At 45.8% G+C, this 20,992-nt stretch overlaps 1 protein-coding gene and 1 long non-coding RNA gene across 3 annotated transcripts in view; one reads left to right on the top strand and one right to left on the bottom strand.

Annotated features, from left to right (window-relative positions):
* LOC135410756 (uncharacterized) overlaps positions 1 to 20,992 on the bottom strand; it is a 117,611-nt gene that overhangs the window by 78,484 nt on the left and 18,135 nt on the right. The gene's annotated exons all lie outside the window — the stretch shown is intronic.
* On the top strand, positions 1,673 to 19,104 carry FERMT1 (FERM domain containing kindlin 1). Its single transcript, XM_064647495.1, has 15 exons — positions 1,673 to 1,772; positions 5,037 to 5,210; positions 6,261 to 6,494; positions 7,928 to 8,074; positions 8,581 to 8,794; positions 9,489 to 9,591; positions 10,742 to 10,849; positions 11,699 to 11,830; positions 11,959 to 12,008; positions 13,756 to 13,880; positions 14,026 to 14,132; positions 14,721 to 14,936; positions 15,562 to 15,686; positions 17,343 to 17,484; positions 18,647 to 19,104. The coding sequence occupies exons 2-15, from the start codon at positions 5,060 to 5,062 to the stop codon at positions 18,818 to 18,820; spliced, it is 2,028 nt and encodes a 675-aa protein (XP_064503565.1). The 5' UTR covers positions 1,673 to 1,772; positions 5,037 to 5,059; the 3' UTR covers positions 18,821 to 19,104.

Below are 20,992 nucleotides of genomic sequence, written 5' to 3'. Positions count from 1 at the left end.
TTCACCTCAAGGGCTCCACTCAGAGCTCACCTTCTGCCCTCCAGACTCAGGGCACTCTCACGAGTAATTACTTGGAAAAGCTGACCTGAAGAAGTGTCTAAAGAGACTTGGGGGAAATGCAGCTCTTGCAACAAGTTGCTGCTGTTCCCCACCCCCCCGTGGGTCTGGTCTAGATCCGCTTTTGATGCGGCCTGAGCGGAAAAAGCTGCTCATGGAGGAGGAGGAGGAGGAGGAAGTATTACATCTACTACATGGAGGATGTGAGGAGAATCTAAGTAAGGCAGGTTGGATAAGAACGGGAATTTGGAAAACAGATGCATCCACGAGCTGAAGTGACCCCAACAGTACCTGGAGTTCAATACTGAGCTTTTTATTTTCCTAAGTTCAGGTAAAATCATAACATACACAAAGGCCTACCAAGAAAAGAGCTCTACATCATGTCTCTGCTTAGGCTGAATAGAACACCAGGAAAAGCTTCTTAGTTTTGAATTCTAACCCCATAAGTAAGGGCTAGGGTGTAAAAGCGGCCACTAAAAGTAAAAGCTCATGTAGCCAGGAATAGCACACACCAGAATATTCTGGCCCAAGAACAACCTCTAAAGTTCTTCTAATTGCTTTGTCAACTACTGAAAGTAACCCAAACCTGAATTTTATATTACTCCATAGCTTTTTCCATGCAAAGTTAATTGCTCATCTGCATAGGTACCTGTATTTAAAAAATAATAACAAGCAGGTAGCTTACCAAACTGTTCTAGGAAGATCTAAAAAGCCATTGAGTCAGGACAGGGCCAAGGAGCAGCAAAAGCAGAGCTGCTCCATATGGAGGGATGAGCCTGGACTCAGGTGAGGATCAAACACCCACCTAGCCCTGGCTTAATTTAGGACTGCTGGAACTGGTCCCAGAGGGGTCTGGTTGGGGTGATTAAAGGCCTTTCTGTGCCCTCAGGTGATGGAAAGCCCTGAAAGGCTTCGTGAGCTCTCAAGTTTGTGCCTCCAGGGATGTCTGATGCTGACAAAACCTCGGTGCATGTACAGACAGCCTGAAGAGCTGAGCGTGATCAGAGCAGCTCAGTGACCGAGCCCAGGGGAGCAAACATGCTGCGATAGTATCTGTGGTTTGACAACTTCACATCTGCTTTGTTCTCATGAAAGTAACTATTTGTTGCCCGTGGCGTGTCGAAGATACATCCTTATATATCTCTCCAGTCTTTTCCCAGGGTATGGGTTTAGTCTGAAAGAATTTTTTCCATTATTTTCTCTGTTTCTCTTTCCTGTCGTTGTCTTGGTTTTGTTTTGCTGCTGCGCTCTACTAGACCCCCGAGCAAGTCAAAAGTTTAACGAAAGGTAGAATGTCTGTGGAAATCTGGCCCCTGGAGAAGCATTTGCCTGGTTTCTGCCGATTCAGCCCACTTTAATCCTGTGCCTCCTAACACAATTCCGCCTCCAAACACACCTTTTTTGTTCTTTGCCATTGCGTTTCTATTCCTTGCCGTCGCACCTTTGGAACCGATTTTCTCAGGGCAGCCCCAAAACCTCCCCACGGCTGCAGCCTAAAAGCAGCACTGGGGGTGTCTCGCTGGCCTCGGGGTCACCTTTGGGGTGCTGTCTCCGGGCGGGCCGCGCTCCCACGTCGCGCGGGGCGGAGGGAAGGGGAAGGGGAAGGAAGGAAGGGCCGCCTCCCGCGGGGGTGCCGCTCCTCCCCTCGCGTCTCAGAGGCAGGTGGCGGCGAAGGGCGCGGGAGGCGCGGGCAGCGCTGCCAGCGGGGCCGGCAGGTGAGGGAGCGCGGGCAGCGCTGCGGGAGCGCGGGCGATGCGGGAGCGGCCCCGGGGCACCACCTGCGGGCGGCCCTGCGCTGCACCCGCGGCGGGAGTGCCCGACCACCCGCGGTTCTTTCTTCCTTTGCCGGCGCTTTCGGCCGCGGTTCGGCGCTCCGGGCCCCAGCGGGTGCCTCCTCCGCGGCCGCCCGGCACTTCCTCAAAGCGGGCGCTGCGGCGGGAGCTGCTCCGCGGGACCCCCCGGGCACCGCCGGCCCGAGGGATACTCCGGGAAACATCGTTTCGCCCCTCTCGACCCTAACCCCGGGTGTTTAGCGCCTTGCTCGAGCACGGCTCGCATCCTCCTTCGCTCCCACGCACGGTTTGAAGTTTGGGGCTGTGCGTGCTGAGACCCGCGCAGGGCTCGGTCTGTCGAGCCATCGCTGCTCCTCGGTGGCTGGGTTGGGCAGAGCGCGCTGTGGAAATCCCGACCGGAGTCAGCAGTGCCCTGGAGACACGTTTCTGGCCTGTCTGATCTGCCTGTGCCAGGCCTTGCAGCTGAGCCCACGTGAAGCCCGGGAGCTGGGGCGCGTTCCTGAGCAGATCCAGGCTTGACCCGGAGGCTGTGGGACGCGGAGTCCGGGCAGTTTGGGGTCGGTTGGGTTTTCACGCTCAGGAGTTGGTTGCTTCGCTTGCGCCCATTTTCACGAGCAGGCTTTGTTTGTGCTGCGTGCTCCGGTAGATTTACTAGTGTTTGCCTTATCTCCAAACTGAAACCTCCTGGATTGCAGAGGAAGTGGGGAAGAGAGCGGCTTTAGGGAATGATGCAGTGCCAGGATTAGCTGCACCGAGGCCATGGATTTCCAACTCAGCATGAAGAAGGAAAGGGTTTCACCCACCCCTTGGACTGCTCATTTTCAGCACAGGCATTTGTGTGCAGAATTAGACTGGGAAGCGAAACCAAATTTAAAAAGAAACAAAAAAAAAATACAGATCAGCTCCCAAATGCTTTCACTGGTACAAGAGGGCAGGTGAGACTGGTGCTTCTCTGTAACAATACTGGTTTATGGTGGAACAAGGGTGGGCACAGGTGCAGATCATCTGCCACATTCCACCCCAGGCTCCTGAAATAAAATCACGTTGTTCTTATCCGTAGGCCGGCTGTGGATTACTGTTGGAGTTGTTAGTGATGCTTGGGAGCTTCACTAGGGGCATCCTGATTTTTCTAAAGTCAGGAACGACAGCTGTTCTCTGCACCTTGCACTGTCCTTGTGCTGGAAGCCCCACCTGCTTGGGAGACCCCTTTGGGAGCTGTCCCTTGGATGCTTCAGGAGAGTCCCAGCCCTTCCCTTCCACTCGGTCTAAAGCATAGCTAAGCTCTTAAATAAATCCATGTGGCACACAGCAGCACAAATTCCAAATCCTCTATCCCAGAGGCAGGAAAGCCACAGGGTTTCACAGTGTCCAACACAATGCCTTTATTTACCAAGGCAAGCCAAGCAAACTTCTTGGATAAGTATCAACCCTTGTTGGTTTAGTAACTGTTTGGTGAAAAGGTGTGGGCTGGCACATCCAAGATCCCGGCTAACAATAGTGCTTGTTCAGTGGTGTAAATTGGCCTCTTGGAGTCACACAGTTAGGAAGTTGCAGTTTTCTGACTTAGGGCTCTCTAAATGTCATTGTAATTTTAGAATTTCCGGGCAGGCTCACAGCTCTGTCCCAGCAGAACTGGTTGGTAAGGGGATTTCCTCCTGAAAGGATGACTTTGAGCTGGACATTGCTTCATTTATGTTGTCATTCATTGAAGGGGGAATCCATCTAATCTTTAAAATCTTAATTTAATCTTTGAAATCTTTTGCCTTTATGTTTGACTCACTTTTCCTTATTAGTAGAATTTGTCATTACCAGCTCATTTCTATTCTCCCTTCGATACCAACTTTTATATCAGTAGTGTTGACACCAGGTATGACCCAAGCCCAAAGGAGTTGAAGAAACCACGTCTACAACACTGTGTTGTGAGCACAGATTTTAAGAGAACTTCACTTAAACAGATGACTTGGATTTACACTGTACTCCCTAACACAAATTCTGCAGGAAACACAATTAACAACATATCAAATTTGGTCTGATCCTGTCCCACAGTCAGTCCCTGAAAAGGTCATTCCTTCTCTCGCTCCTCACCTGTGCCAACCACCCTTGATTTTTCTGGGTTTGACTTAACTTTTAGGCTAAAGGTTTTAAGTTACCGAATACTTGTTTTTTAAAAAAGATCTACAGCAGCCCGTTAATGTTGTTACATCCCCTCTGGCCTTCTTTGTAAACAGCTCCCTGTTGTTTTTGTGTTCAAAGCAGCCTGTGTGGGGCACCTTCAGCTGTGCCTGTGACCTGGGTTCTCATGTGTTGCTGAAAATCTGCAATAAGTGGAAGTCACTGACTTTAGTGCCTTAAGCCTCAGCTGCAAAGCCTTGTTTCAGGTCAGAGAGCTGATGTGGTGTCTTCTCTCGCTGGTTAAATATCACAGACCCTGCCTGCAGCATCAGTCACCTTGTGCCTACAAGCTCTTTCTTCAGGAATTGGAACTCAGCTGGTGATAACCAAGGCTTCTACTTGGAGCATCTTCTCTGCTTTGGCTTGGCACCATTACTGTTTACCTGTCCTGGCTGGAGCCTGGTGGGATCCCAGACAATTCCCCCCGCTGAGACAGGACATGTCCCTGTGGGAGGCAACAGGAACTGCAGTTCTGTGCCTGGATGTTGCTGGCAGAGAGCCACTAAGGTTAATTGTCTCCCCTCTCACCTACCCAGATAGGTAAAACTACTCCCTGGATTTGGTCCCATGGGCCCAAGCTGGCAGAACTGCAAGTGTAAACTTTGATTTGCAGTGAAAATTACAGCTCTGAGTGCACAAGTCAACGAAATTCCTTCGCTCACTGGACAGATTGCCAAAACAGATCCCACCCACAACTGCAGGCTTTGGTGTCCAGACTGGCAGATTAGCCCTGGATGGTGATAAAACCCAGGTGAAACTGGGCCATCTCTCCCCAACTGGAGGCAACTGAGTTGGGGGAGAGGTGAAATCAAAATAAAAACAAAAAACCCCCCCGTTGCTATCTTGCAACAGCAATCACCAGAGCAGAGTCTAGTTCAGAGGTAACAAGATAACACCTCTGAAGTTCCAGCCAAGGCCGCTGCGAAGTCTTGGCAGCGTGGAATTGTGTTGAGACTGTGGAGAAATGCATTTGTTTGGGGGAGTGGAGGAAAAACATCCTGTTTGTTTTTGCAGAGCTCACACAGACCTTTTCCAACATGAGTTCCTCAACTGACTATGGGTCTCACACCTGGGAGCTCTTGCTGACAGTTGACCATCAACACGAAGGCGTAGAAAAGGAATTTTTACTACAGGTCACAGGGGACCTTCACATTGGAGGACTGATGCTGAAATTAGTAGAAAAAATGAGTGAGTAAAGACCTGTTTCATTTACACAGTGTTATGCAAGTAATAAGTGCAGCTTTCCCTCTACAAAGAGAGGCTGTGCAGGTTTTGAAATGGTGCTGCCTCGCTTGTGCCACGGCACAGAGCGTGGAGATGCTCAGACTCGGGGTTTTATGTGGTCAGGACCCCTCCCTGTCTGTGGCCAAAGCCCCCGTGCTACCACAGTGCAAACAAAACTTCGGGTTTGCCCTTCCAGTTCGACAAAAATAATCAGAGCAGGCTGACTATTCAACTCCCTTCCCAGACAGATGTTATAGGTGGGCAGTTTGGGGGGCTGATACCTCGTTTATCTACCTGTGGCAGTCAAAGAGACAGGATTAGTTGTTAAAAGGCGCTTCAGAAGTTACTGTTTCCTGTGCTTTTGGGGCGTTCTAGATAAAATCTGAGCCACATTATCCATTGCACACATTCAGGAGGGAACAGCTGAGACTGACCAAGTCGAGGTTAAGAAATGGAAAGTAAAATACCCTGTGTACAGTCACAGCAAGTGAGCACAGGTGGAAAATACTTCTGTCACCCTCTGCACACTTACACACACGACTGAGCCGGAAACCGACGCAGTCGGAGTTTCCACGGGGTCAGAAGGCTAATTTTTCACAGTATTTTTTTCACTGGTACTCAACTAGTGTGAAAAGCTTTCAGTATTAATATTTAAAGCAAATTTGAGTCGCAGTTTTGACCAGGGAACTCCACCATAGGCCAGGGCTCTGCTGTGTTAGAGACGCTGAGGAACAGCCTCTGTGTGGCAGAGCTGATGAAGAGGAACGAGGAATGATGCCAAAGATGGGAACAGCTCCACCAAGACCACACAGCAACTTTACCTGCTGCTACACATTGACAAAGTTAGTTCCCAGTGACTGCCACAAGTATTCAGCAAATGGGGTTCAGACCTCAGGAGCTGTGGTTGCTGCTTGATGTAAATAAATATTCCTGTTTGCAGAGAACTGTTTCCAAACCGAGTTTTTTTGCATATTTTCTCCACAGTTCATTAACAACCATGTTGTGTTTTCCTAGATATATCACAAGACTGGTCAGACTATGCTTTCTGGTGGGAGCAAAAGAAGTGTTGGCTTCTGAAAACCCACTGGACACTGGACAAGTGTGGGGTGCAGGCAGATGCCAAGCTGTTCTTCACCCCCCAGCACAAAATGCTGCGGCTCCGCCTGCCAAACATGAAGACGGTGAGGCTCAAAGTCAGCTTCTCTACCATGGTTTTCAGAGCTGTCAGTGACATCTGCAAAATTCTCAGTAAGTAAAGATAAACCCCCTCTGGCAACTAAGTTGGAGCGTTTCATTGGGTGACTCTGTTTTGGTGTGAAGTCCTTCCTCACAGAACTGTTGAGCTCAAGGAGAAATTTGAGACAGATTTTTTGGTTTTTAGTGTGCAGTGCATGTCAGTGGTTCTCAGTCTCTGTGAGAACTGATCACACACTGTCAGAGATGTGTCCCAAGAGCTGCAGGAGGACTGGATAGTCAAGGTCCTGTTGGTGGTTTTGTAGGAATCTTGGTCCTCCTGGAGCAGGACTCGGTCCTGATTATTCCGTGCCATTGAGTGAGAGCTGGAGCTTATCAGTGTCCTACTACACCAGCATTCACCACAGGCCATTTTATGGTGTCAACTGATTTATCACCTATTTTTACTTAGCATATTGGTTGTATATTCACGTCAGAAGTAGCATGTTCTGAATGTTCAAAACTTTTATATGCCCAAACCTGTTCAGATCAGGGCATATCTAATGACCCCACACCAGCCCACGAATGTCTCGCAGCACTGAGGCTCCAAGTCCCTCTTTCCAATAATGGAGCACCTCCAAGTGGAGATGAGGTTTTGGGGAATGCCAGAGATGTGTCTGTGCTCAGCAGGGAATAATTTGAGTCTGCAAACCATCTTCAAAATCCCTTAGCTTTAGGGTAAAATGGGGATTAAAATTCTCGTTTTAATTTAGGTCTTCAGAGCTCAGCCCAGTAACACCCTCATCTTCAGAAGGAATTTACTGCCTCATGTTGACCACAAGGCAGCTTCCAATTCCACCTCCTGGCAGTGGATTGTGAAAGGTGTAGCCTGTCTTTATTATACTTAACAGCTCTGCTATAACGATGCCATAATTATACAGCTGGCATTTGGCCAAATTAAATATTTCTCCCAGATTGAGTCAGTGCAGGAATGCTGTAACTTTCCTCAGGAGTGAATACTGTCAAAAAAAAAAAAAAGCCTTTGTTTACCCCAGGGTAAAAGTGTTTCTCAGAAGTGAAGTGCCAGGTTTGCAGCTGAGAATATCTGTCTGAATGAGGAGTGCATCAGGGAACAGTGGACAGCCCAGACAGAAACTTGTGTGAGAAATACAGTGAATAATAAAAGGCATGAGCTTCAAACACAGTGGTTCTTGCTTATTGATAATTCAGATATTCATAACTTCAGATATTATGCCCCAAAGGTGACTACAGAGCCACGAGGGAGAAAGAGTTTTTCCTGGTGCTCTAAAATGCACTTACACTTCCCACAAAACCAGGCTTAAATCCTGTCAAAACTCCCTGTCACAGCCCAAAGCCTTGTTACAGAATTACTGGATTTTCCCTGGCTACTGCTTTGAACCTGCTAAAAATAAAGTTCAGATTGCAACGTGGAGCTTCCTGAATCCGCTAAGTCTCGTCTTGCTTCACTTCCCAAACTGCCCTTGCAGATATCAGACGCTCAGAAGAACTCTCTTTGCTGAAGCAATCAGGAGACACACTCAAAAAGAAAAAGAAAAAGGACAAGAACAGCAAAGAACCAGTCACAGAAGATATTTTAAACCTGTGCAACTCCCCAGCGAGTTCTGGATTACCAGGTAATGAGGAGTCAATATGATTTTATTCTTCTGAGTGAAAGTTAAAAAGAGGAAGGAACTCTTTGTTATGCAATTAAACCCAGGGAGACCAGTTTCTGTAGGATGGTAGTCACAGACACAGAGCCTGAAATCAGTGGCTTCAGGAAATCTCCAATATATCGATATTTTCCTGTTGTTTCTACAAATGTTTTCCTTTCCACTGATAAGAGAAAGGCCATACCAGCAAACAGGTCATCAGCTGTGGCCCTGCACACAAATATTCATGAAATTTGGCAACCTGCAAGGAAAATGAGAAATAAAGGCTTGAAAGTGTGTGTTTCCCGTGTCCAACACAACTGAGATATCTCACAGAGCACTTCTGTCCCTGAGGTCACCTCACCTGGGAAAGGACAAGCCCAGGTGGAAACAGCAGAGATAGGAAACTGCCTTGAAAGAAAAGGGGTTTTTATGATGGGAAGACAAGACCAGTTTTCCCTGGAATAATGTGTTCCACTCTTAACTTGCAGCAAATCCAGGATTGTATAGTAAAACCATGACACCCATTTATGATCCTGTCAGTGGGTCACCAGCTTCTTCCACAATCACCTGGTTCAGTGACAGCCCCTTGACTGAGCAGAACTGCAACGTCCTGGCCCTCAGTTATCCCAACTGTTCCCCAGAAATGCTGGCAGAGATGTACCAGCCACGGAGCTTGGCTGACAAAGCCAAGCTTAATGCAGGGTAAGGTGCCTCTCTTTGAGATCCTTTGCTTTTAAAAGGGTCAATGATGTTGTTGTCAGTTTGGATAGCAAACTCCCAAGGCTTTAAATGGGAATGGGTATGTGGGTAAATTCAGTAATTTTGCACCACAAGTAGGTGATTGAGTTCTGCACAAGCAAACATTGCTTTTTGTCCACCACAGAGAGTACAGAGCACTCAGGGCTCTCGTGGTGTGAGAGGATTGTCCCTCTAGCACTAAAATATGGATTGTCAGTCATCTGTGGGGCATTTAACAGTGACTAGGATATTTTCATTGGATTTCACTGGATGACAGGAGCTGGAATTATAAACCAGCAAATACTGGAATCAAAATGGGAATTCAAAATATTACAGGCAGATTCTTCCCCTCGTTTTTGGGGACGAAGAAGAAAGAATCTTACTGGCATTGGTCACCCCACAACTGCTTAGTTCCTGGCATCTACTCCTCATGTTTTGAGTAGTGCTGGAGATAAAAAATTAGGAAGATTGTAGGTATTGTTTATACAAGGAAAGTTGGAAATCCCTACGAACATTCTACCTTCTTGAGTGACTTTTCCCTGGACTTGCAGGAATCAGAGCTGTCTGTTCCCACTTTTGTTTCACGATTGCATTGGAGCTGTGCATGTGTTGGGGTTTTTCCTGTGCAGATGAATCTGTGGGTTGTTTTCTTCCCCAGCTGGCTGGATTCCTCTCGATCCCTTATGGAACAAGGCATTCTGGAGGAGGATCAGCTTCTTCTACGCTTTAAATATTACACTTTCTTTGATTTGAATCCAAAAGTAAGAGCTTTGGTTTTTATTGCTATTCATTGTTTGCTTGCTTTCATGTCAAGGAGCTACATAATAATATAGAATTCAGATATATATATATAGGATTTTAGCTAGGATTTGTTACAGGCCCTTCAGAAATCAAATCCAATTTCTTCCTCTCAGCTACAGCTGCACTTTTACCCTCTGGACACTGTTCTTAAGATCTTAAGTATAATGATGAGAGCTCTAAAGAGCTCCAGAAACAGTATCCATATTTCCAAAGGGGCTGGTTTACTTTCTCTCTCTCTCTTTTGACATGAAAAAATTAAGGGGAAAACTAGACCTAAATGATGTAATGGTATAAGCCCTGCTTTTGAAAATGAACTTAAAAATTACATTTCTGTTCCACTGTCCTCACTGAATTTCACAGCTTTCCTGGGCTGAACCCCTCAGAAGTGATCAGGACACTTTCCAGTTCATGTGGTGTGGTTTGGGGTGAAATGTCACCCCTACTGAAATGGGTCTCAAACTCAGCAGCCCAAACATTTCCCTTCTTTGTCCCAGCCAGCCACGGAGCCACAGCCCAAAAATACTTCAGGCAGCTGAATATCTCCCCTCTGCTGGGAGAGCTCATGCCCCAAGGTTTACCCTCCCAGCACCTACATCTCACCAGCTCTGGGGCTGAATATTTCTGAGTCACTTCAGCTTATTAACCACATAATAAGAAAAAAATCACTGTCCAAAAAAGGGATGGTGAGTTAAGGCAGACCTGACTAACATGAAGCTGCTGCAAAGGCAGAACCGGAACTGAAAGAGCCAAGAGCAGAGAGGGGAAGTGAGGGACGAGAGTTCCGCGTGTCACCCTCGTACCAGCCCTGTCGTGCTGCTGTCACTCCCACCGTGTGGTTTCACAGTTCTGCTACACCGCTCCAGGGCCTGCTGCCTCAAAAGGGGGTGTCTTAATCTCCCCTTCTGCCTCAGCCAAGGGCTCCTGGTGCATTTTCTGTTGGCTCAGCAAGTCACTGTGCCCAGGCACACAAGCTGGTACAGGAGAAGGGAACAAGGCAGAGGTGGGAGGAGGAAGGAAACAACGGTTGTGGCTCAGCCTGGTGTTAGATCAGCTGATTATGAATCTGTACCTGGGTCATTAATGGCCAGTGTTGTTCTTTTTTGGCTCCAGTATGATGCAGTGAGAATCAACCAGCTCTACGAGCAGGCCCGCTGGGCCATCCTGCTGGAGGAGATCGACTGCACGGAGGAGGAAATGCTGATCTTCGCTGCCATACAGGCACGTACTTGATCCAAGTGGCAAAACCTGTTTCCTCAGGAGGCAGGCACAAGCTAGGACAGGACCAGGAGAGAGCCCAACAGCTCTGCTTGGATTGGGGCCTGCTCTTTGGGTGAGAAACAATAAGCAGCATCCAGCAGCTAAACCAAGCCAAGTCAGGAGCAGCAGTGACACCGTTATTCAAACGGGCACATGCAAGTATGGAACCACTTACTAACATTGTCTAGAGCAAACCACACCCAGGATGCCACTTTGATAGCAGATGTCAGAAGATTAGTATGAAGTGTTGCTGCCATCCTTTCACCTCTCCTTCCTGAACATTTCTGAACGTTCAGAACAGACAGAGAAAAAGCTGCAGTACAATATGAAGGGAAGGGCACTGTGGAGCACACGGAAATTTAACGTGAGCGAGCACAGCTCAGGCCCTGACTGTGGGGAATAAGGCACAAATGTTTGCTGATAATAAATTCCTTCCTTTCAAATGTAAATGGAGCTGCCAAAAATTCACAGCCTGGCACTGCAGAACACCAGGAAACTTTGCTCTGAGTTTCCACCGGGTGTGGATGGCACTTAAAGCTTGCAGTTCCAAGGATGCAGCATCTTGTCCCCCTCCCAGAACGGGGATGATTATAACAGTGAAGGGATGCAAACACTAGCAATTAAAATAGGAAACTGTTATCAGCCATTGCACTGGAGAGCATAAGGGACATCCCTGTTTCCTTGGGAAAAAACCCTGGTTCTGTGCTGCACAACACCACACAGTTGTCCAAGACCCAGAGGGCCAAATGTGCTGTGATTTTGTGTTGCTAATTGATACACTGACTGCTGTTTACTGATGTTTTATTGCAGTATCATGTCAGCAAGTTGTCATTGTCATCAGAGGCACAAGATTCCACCTGTGAATCGGAAGTAGATGAAGTAGAAGCTGCACTTTCTAACCTGGAAGTGACACTGGAAGGTGGAAGCACAAGTAACATTTTGGTAGGTCCTCTGGGATCCTGGAATGGCTGTCACGGTGGCAAAGGTGTTGGCTCTGATGATCCCACCCAGTTCTTGGGTTTCCTAACAGAGTGCATTGTACTAAAGTTATTCCTAATTGTTCCCAATAGGAGGACATCACAGACATCCCAAAACTTGCTGATAATCTCAGGCTAGTTAGGTGAGTTGTTGACATTAATAATAAACCAGGCAAAACCTTAAGCTGAATAAAACAGGCTTAACCTTACAGGAGACCTCCTGAGTTTTTCACTCTAATCTAACAGCAGATCCTACAGTTATAAATTAACATATACCCCTTATATATCCTAATACCATCCTCTTCCAATCTTTCTCTTGCTTCTTCTGGCAAATCTTTCCAGCTTTTGGGGTGCTGGGGGAACTAAACTTGTACTTATTAAAAGGTCACGCTCATCACTCATCTCTAAACAAAACTCTACAGTTCTATTTTCGATCACATTTTTACTGGTTTTTGCCAGTGAAAAACTAGAAGAAACTTGCAGTTCTCCCTGAGGAGAATTTCTGAAAGCAACCCTGGGGAATGTGTTTTTTAAATGAAAGAAATTACCCCTTTTCTAACCAAACACAGAGGCTGTTTTTTTCAAATATCAAAACGAGTTTCTGTGATCCTGCTGTAATATCTTGATTTATGGGTGATCTGAACAACTGCAGAGACCCCAAGTCTGCAGTGCCTTTTATCAGAAAACAGCCTTTGTGTTTCAGGAAGATAAAGTTTCCTGTTGCACGAATATTTATCAGATTCATTCCGTGGACAGATGGGAACTGAAAACTGCACCTGAAAAATGGTAACTGTTGTTGGCTGTTCAGAACTGTTAATTATTAATTTCCAATTAGGAATTTTATTTGACATTCAGATTATTCAGGTGCCTTCAGAAGAAAGGGAATTCAAGCTTTTAACAATGGATTGTTTGTTTTCCCCCAGCAGTGGAGCTTTGCTTTTAAAAGAGGTTTTTAAAAGAGTTTGCTTTTAAAAGCGTTCAGTTGTTATTTTTCATCAGGAAAAAGTTCCTGTGTTCTTGATAAATCACTTACTAAACCTAAGACATTGTAGAAACTTTATACCCTGTCTTTAAAGGAACAACAACATTTTGCTCCTGTAATTATTTGCTTAATTGTAAAAATGCAAAGCTCTACATGTCCTACTGCTTTAGTATTCATATGGTGGACTTTTATTCCTATTTATTCTCAGCCTGCACCACATTAGCACAATAGTAAATGATGCTTCAGGTGGGTGACAATATTGTGGAGAAATACAGTATTTTTTTCAAAAAGCTTTCCATAGAGTTTTCAGCTTTTTTTTTTGTTTAAAACAATTATAGTCCCTTATTTTTGAAGAATGTTGTTGTTATTGGGAAATTAAAAGCCAAATTCTTTGGCGGTTTTGAAAATCCGCTCTTTTTTTTTTTTAATTTAAACATAAAAATCACCATTTTCTAGAAAGGATTCTAAACTAGGATTTTTAGAAAGGGTCTGGAGAAGGCAAGAGTGTGTCTAATAAATCACTTTTCCAGACAGCTCTATACTCTTTGTACCATCATCTTAGATTTAAAGGGAAGGACTGGAATAGTTGTTTTTCTTTTTTTCTTCCTTTTAACTTCATTGCTGACCTTTGTCACTACTTGTGAAGTGTTTCTCTAATACATAGAGCTAACACCTCTGGTTTTCTCTCCTGAAGTGCTGCAGAACCTCTGTAATTAGTGAAGGAATAGAATTTTGTTGGGTTAGACAATTAGATGTTCAGATAAAGCCAAAAAATGGTCTCTACTCCCTTACAAGGCAGTGAATACAAGGGCATCACCTTAAATTTCAGCTCCACCAGAATATTTGTGAGTGACTTGGCAGTTTGTCCATTTTGATAGAACCCAATGTGATTCCTTTGTTTCCTGTAGGCCCAGGAAGCTCTCACTCAAAGCTATCAAGTCATACTGGTTTATCTTCAGAGACACTTCAATATCTTATTTTAAAAACCAGGAATCTGCACAGGGAGAACCCATTGAGAAGCTAAACCTAAAAGGTAGGGATTTTCCTTTCTTGCCTTTTCCTAAGTCCTCTGATCTCAAAGGAAAACAAAATCTAGTCCTTTAGTACTAAATCAGTAACTAAAATTAGTGATACAGGAATGAAACCAATTAATTTCCTTCTGGTTCTCTGTGATCCAGGATGTGAAGTTGTACCAGATGTAAATGTTGCAGCGAAGAAGTTTGGAATCAAGTTGCTAATTCCTGTTGCTGATGGCATGAATGAAGTGTATTTGAGATGTGATAACGTGAGTAACAAGCCAAGGGGAAGTCTGTATTCCAGATTTATGGCAGATTGTCTAGAAGACCTGTTGTCCTGTCCTAGAATTTGTAGAGAAAAATAAGGATGCTGCAGAGAGTTTATTACCTAGACATTTAGTAAAATTTAAGAATGATGTGGTGGCCTAATAAATACGTGATGGTTATGGAGATAAAAGGACAATAATCCTGTGTGTATCATTTTCCAGTGATAGCATTTTATCCTCACTGTTTTCACAAGTTTCCAAGTAAGGCTGGTAGAAAGAAAAAAAAGAACAAACTATGAAAAAATAAAAGGAGATTCCAGTATTTTGTTCCAATGTTTTCAGAGGTTTGGATTTTGTTCTGTTCTTTCCTGGATTAGAAGTGTCCCCATTCAGATGAGGGCAACGTGACCAGGATCTCACACGAGTTTTCAGTTTATTTCGTTTGTATTAAAACGTGTCAAACCGAATGGTGTAAAACCATTCATTGGGTGACAACCAGTCACGCCATAAAATTCCCAAGGGGATCTATTCCAAAGGACTGGATTCCCTTGAAGGTGTAAAGCCTAACAGTGTCCAACTGTGCTGCTGCAGGAGGATCAATATGCTCGGTGGATGGCTGCTTGTGTCCTGGCCTCCAAAGGCAGGACCATGGCCGACAGCTCCTACCAGCCCGAGGTGCAGAAGATCCTGTCGTTCCTGCAGATGAAGAACATGTCTGCCCAGGCTCCCTCTGACCCCGAGAGCGTGGATATGAAACCGGAATGCTTCGTCTCGCTGCGTTACACCAAGAAATACAAGTCCAAGCAGGTATCCTGAGGTGGCTCTGGCTGGGGGTGGGTGGTTCCAGGGGTTGCTGAGGGGTGAGGCTGGATCCAAGCAGCATTTGGAAGTGTACAGTAGGATCACCTACAGTACTCGTTTGTCCCTTTGTAAGAGGACTTTCTTTAAAGTGAACACAGGGACAGGTGTCTCAGCACCTCTCCTGCATCCCCATCCCTGCCTGAGTCATCCATGATGTTCTGCTCCTGATACACTGTCCCTGAAAGTCTCTTCAGAGAAAGAAGGGAGGGTTTTAAGGACAGGAAGTTACTCTGCATCTGGAACAGCAGGGTCTTCCTGTCCCCTTGGCCCGGGTGCCTCTCCTTCCTCTCCACCTAATTCCTTGTCCACTGCTTTTGCTGCAAAAGAGCTCAGCCTACCCATCCTGAGGGGAGTCTCCAGAGCAGTGTATGGAGCCAGTGCTGCACACACCCAGCCCCCAGCCCCTGGTGGCCTGTTCTGTCCTGCCCTTGGTGCTCAGGGTCTGTCCCCGGGTGCCCTCTGTGGTACATCTGCACGAGGTGTCTCAGCTGACCATGTTTGATTCAGTGGAAGCCACGGGATTTTTGTTCTCCGCTCAACTGAAACCTTTCTCCCTTGCCGTGTTTCCCAGCTGACCGCTCGCATCCTGGAGGCCCACCAGAACATATCCCAGATGTCCCTGGTGGAGGCCAAGCTGCGTTTTATCCAGGCATGGCAGTCCCTGCCCGAGTTTGGCTTATCCTACTACATCGTAAGGTAATCACATCCCAGAGCTGTGCCAAGCTGCCACAACGTGTGCATTACACTTGCCTTCATACACACCTGTGGGGGTTTGCCAGGGGTACAATATCTCTAGGATTAAACCCTTATTGACATCACTGAATTTCATTAGTTATTGTTCATTAAAATCACTTACTGACTCACTGAAATGTAAAACGTGCACATTTCACCGGTGTGCTCAGGTTTGCAGTTTGTGTTCACTCTGACCCTTGCTCACTGGAATATGATAAAACACTGATTTCTTTGGCATTTCATTAAGAAAGCAGCAAATGCTCCCTTTTTTAAGTTGATGCAGAAGAGCAGTGAGCACAAGAAAGGTCCTGTTGAGTTCACAGCAGCTTCCTCTGGACACAGCAGGGTTGTGACCTGCAGTCTTTTCTCCTGACAAAACACCAAACAGCTGAAAAGCACTGACACAACCATCCTTGGAGGCACCTTCCTTAATCTGTTCCCAATACCTCTTCCAGGACTAGCTGGGAATCATCTGTGGTATAAACTGAAGCAGCTGGGAGCTGTTCCCTGGCACAGAGCCCAGCTGGCACAGAACATCCCACATCTGGACTGTTAAACTCTCTGACTTCCCAAAACCCAGTAGCCTTGTGGGAACTACAAGACCACGTTGGTCCTTGGGTGTTCCAGTTTCTAAATTGTTCCTGGGAGCCATTGGAGAGTCAGCTGGAGCCAGGATTCTGCCTGAACTCCCTGGCCCTGGGAATTTTCACCCCGTGTGTCACCACTAATCCCCTTAAACACACCAACACCTCCGACACCTGAACTGTGCTTTGTAGCATAAGCAAAGCATCTTGGGGTGAATTTATCTCAGTTTGGTGTCAGGTAAAGCACAAATTGTGTCCAGGTCACATTCTTTCTCTAAAGTCCAGTACATTTAAGGAGAGAAAGTTCACAAACAGGATCTAAAATGCTGAAAATGGTAAGAGCAGACAGGTGAGATCTCTTCCAGCTTTCATCAGGAAGGTAGTTTCTTTACCAGAGAGATCTTTTCCCAGTTATTCCCAACTCAAAAATTTCTGCCCCCAAAGGTTCTGATACTTTTATGTTTAATTTTCATCTCTAATCAGAAGAAAATTGAAATGTTAAAATGTCTCAATATTTTTGCCATGTCATTTATACCCAGAAATATGTATATATTGCCAACAGTTGTTTTGATAACTTAATGGTCATATATAAGATATAAAAATGGTGATATATAAAATATTAAATTTATTTTGATTATATAATTTAGGTTAATGTAACTAGAAGAACATGTTTCAACATTAGAGAAAGGAAGGAATGAAAATTATCGTTGGCATTTTTTTCCAGTAAAAATAAAATGAAAATTCATGCATTTAGGAAGAACAGTATTTTGTTAGCAGGAAACAATCAATTAGAAAAGATTTCAGGGAGATCTACCTGCCTGATTATTTTCCATCTTACACCATGGTACACCAGCCTACACTTTTGCTTTATAACCAATCCTGTTCTAAAGAAGGGGCCACACTCTCCTCAATCCCAGACTGTTGTGACTTTTCCCATGGTTTTGCACTTTCAAGGAAGAGCAGGTGAAATGTTTCCCTGGACAGAATCATTGCCAACCAGATCTGCTCAAAGGTTTTGGGGTTGTTTTTTTTCCAGGTTTAAAGGAAGCAAAAAGGATGATGTGCTCGGGGTGTCCTACAACAGGCTGATCCGGATAGATATGGCCACGGGAGATCCTATCACAACGTGGAGGTTCTCCAACATGAAGCAGTGGAATGTGAACTGGGAAATTCGCCAGGTAAAGCTGGAACAGCCCTGCCCTCACTCCTTGCAGTTCAGACACACTGGAGGATGCTTTCAGAAAATATTTTCAAGCCTCAGTGAAAAGATTTTGAACTTGTTGTGACATGCTATGCGATGAGCTGTCTGGAGTTTTTCTGAAGGAGCCTGTAGTTAAAAAGTCAGAAACTAAAAGATCATCAGTTTAAAAGGTTCCTGCCAAGTTTATTCCTTACGAGTTGCCCTTGGGTTTGATGGGCTGAAATACAGAGACTCCAAGGTGAATCCCAACATGTGACATTCACTGCTGTCAGTAAAAATCTCATTTGAACTCTCTGTGCAGTCCAGCTCATGCATCATCCTCTGAACTGTAGGGATTCATTCTCTGTCACAGACTGAGGATACGGGATTTGCCTTTCAAATCCCAAACTGAGATTGCAAGGCCACAGTGTGAGCAACCCTGTCAATATGTGGTCCCTGATTTGGGGTTTCAAAGCTTGAAGCCAACTGTGTAAATTGCAGATTTGTGGGGTGGAACTGGTGTGACCTGAGGCAGATGGAAGCACCTTGGAAACTGTTCCTGCTTACAGAGTTTTCCACATCCATCTGTTGGAACCAGGAGAGATCAGACACGCTCCCTATTGCTCTCCTGCAGGACTCCCTGTGCCAGGGAGTAAATTCTGGTAAATTTGCTGGGTTTCCTTTAAATCCCTCTCAAAAAAAAGGCAGGAACCGCAGTTAGCAACTAAGCTCAGTTTGCTGCATTTTAGAACTAACAGGAGCTGGAAACCAAAAGCTGGAGCCCAAAGGCAGATTTAAGGTCAGAAGGTAACAGGGGCCAGATTAAACTTTGTTGGTGAAGTGCACAAAGAGTCGGGAGTGCCACTCCTGCTCTTCCCAGTGTTCACTTCATATGCCACTGGAAAAAGAGTTAAAGCACGATTTTGTCGCCTGCCTGAACAAGCAAAAGTATTTTGACCACAAGAGGGCCCTGATACAGCAGGAAAGTAAGAAACAAGCGGGCAAACAGCCTCAACACGCAGCAGAACAGAAATCTTGGTTAGCAGAGGCAGGTACTGCTTCATCACAGGACTTGTGATCCAGCTGTGCTCCCACACTTGCTCTTTCTTCCCAATCCAGCTTATCCCTGTGCCTGATTTTGCCATCCCTCTTTCCTTTAGGTTGCCATCGAGTTTGACCAGAATGTCTCCATTGCTTTCACCTGTCTGAGTGCAGACTGCAAGATCATCCATGAATATATTGGGGGCTACATCTTCTTGTCAACACGGTCCAAAGACCAGAATGAAACACTGGATGAAGAGCTCTTCCATAAATTAACTGGAGGTCAGGAATGACATGAAGTAAACTGTCTTCCCTCTGCCTGCTTCCTGTTATAGCTAAGAGCAGAGATTATGGAAAAATCTCTCTGATTGTTAACTGCTGGCTACTAATTATTGTACATGGCAATTAATCTTTGTAATATGACTGGGACTGTTTACAGTTTTTGTTAAATATTGAAGGTAAGGTCAGTGGATGCCACGTGGCAACTCCATCATCAGTACTTCAGAAAATTAAATCACCTTTGTTTTCCTTTTGTACAGCTTGATATTTTTAAATAAACAGTGTCTGGCCACTGGCATTTTTTTAACCTAGTGTTTTTAATTGCAGCAATCTGTTTAAGCATCCAGGACATGTAACTTGAGGGTGTTGTACAGCAAATTTTCTCCCTTATAGCCATGCAACTCCCACTGCTAAAGTGGCTGTTGTTAAAGAGCCCAGCTTTTATCAGAACTAAAGCTGAATAAATACATAGTTTAAAGCTACATGACTTGTCTGACACTTGCCCTGAGAACACAAAGCATTCCATCAGTGTTCCAAAGTCCTGCAGACTGAGCCATCGAAACTCATGTAGTGATTACTCGGTTGCTCAAAAATGTAGCACCCATGTCTGCCTTCATCCACTGAGGTGGTTCCCTGGAAGCCAGAGAAGCTACAAAGGATTGGTCTTGGAAAAACTGGATCCAAAACATCGATTTTTTGAGGAACTTTGTTACCTGGTTGAAAACAGTGAGTTTGGTACTATCTGAAATATTTTGCTCGTTGTGGGCCTTTCTATTTTCTGTCCCTGTTACTCTGTGTGACTGTGACATCTCACTGAACTCAACTTGCTCATGTGTGAGGAGCTGGAATTCCTGTAGGAATGATTTTATGTGTGTTGTGCAGACTGCAAAGAGAGATTGATGCTCCCAGGGCTGGAGCACCTCTGCTCTAGAGACGGGCTGGGAGAGCTGGGGCTGTTCAGCCTGGAGAGGAAAAGGCTCTGGGGAGACCTTACAGCACCTTCCAGGGCCTAAAGGGGCTCCAAGACAGCTGGAGAGGGACTTGGGACAAGGGCCTGGAGTGATGGGATGAGGGGAAATGGCTTCACACTGAAACTCTCCCCTGTGAGGGTGGGGAGCAACTGGCACAGGTTGCCCAGGGAAGCTGTGGATGCCTCATCCCTGGAAGTGCTCAAGGCCAGGTTGGATGGAGGTCTGAGCAACCTGGGCTAGTGGAAGGTGTCCCTGCCCATGGCAGGGGGTTGGAACTGGATGAGCTTTAAGGTCCCTTCCAACCCAAACCACTGTGATTCCAGCTCTGCCTGCTGGAAGGAGCCACACACACCCACCAAGCTGAATGAAATTTGGTTCTACCCTACAACACACAGTGATCAGTGAAGGAAGGACAGAGTGAAGCTGAGAGAATTCATGAAACTGCTGGACAAACCGAAACTGTTTTCACATATCTAAAGGAAAACAATGGGCAGGTGTTGTCATATCAGCAAGAGATGCTGCAGAAATCACTGTGATTATAAACATCACTGGGACCAGAGAGCCTTGATTGTTAGGCCACATCCTCTGCTTCTCTCCAGTCCCTGTCAATAGGCTGCAGTGGAATCACTCCCATTTTATGCCAGTTTAAACAAACTACAGCTTTACATTTAAAAAAACCAAAAAGAGTAGAGCCTGCTTCCCAGCCCACTGACTTCCCTCTCCTCAGCACATTTTACACAGGCTGAGGGACCATCCAGTTTTCCTTCAGTAGAGGACTTACCCACTTCTCACTTGCTTGACACAGGCCTAGTATTTTCCTTGTCCAAAGTCCAAACACTGGCCATATTTAAGACCTGCCCAAGGGTTCCATGGGAGAGCTGAATGCTCATATTAGTGCCAGCACCTCTTGCACAGACAGCTGCCTTCCACACTCAGCCTCCACTTAGGCTTTGCAGGCAGGATCCTGACCATGCCTGCACAAATTGTTCTCTGAAAACACAGCCCCCTGCTCGTCATTCCCGGAGCAGACCTTGTTGCCCAACTGTTACATGGAAGTCCTGGAGTTGCCCCTTGCCTACGTGACCTGAACCCAGGAATGCAGGGACATGGAGAAATCGGAACGTAGTTCTCATTGTGAGAGTCTGTGGCTCCCTTCAGCGCTGAACAAGCACATCCACTTGCAATCCAAGCTGTCTGGACTGGGATTTCGGAGAA

The sequence above is a fragment of the Pseudopipra pipra genome, chromosome 3, assembly GCF_036250125.1.
Source record: "Pseudopipra pipra isolate bDixPip1 chromosome 3, bDixPip1.hap1, whole genome shotgun sequence".
NCBI lineage: Eukaryota > Metazoa > Chordata > Aves > Passeriformes > Pipridae > Pseudopipra > Pseudopipra pipra.
Note: the sequence above shows the minus strand (reverse complement) of the source record. Positions and strands in the feature narration are given on the sequence as shown.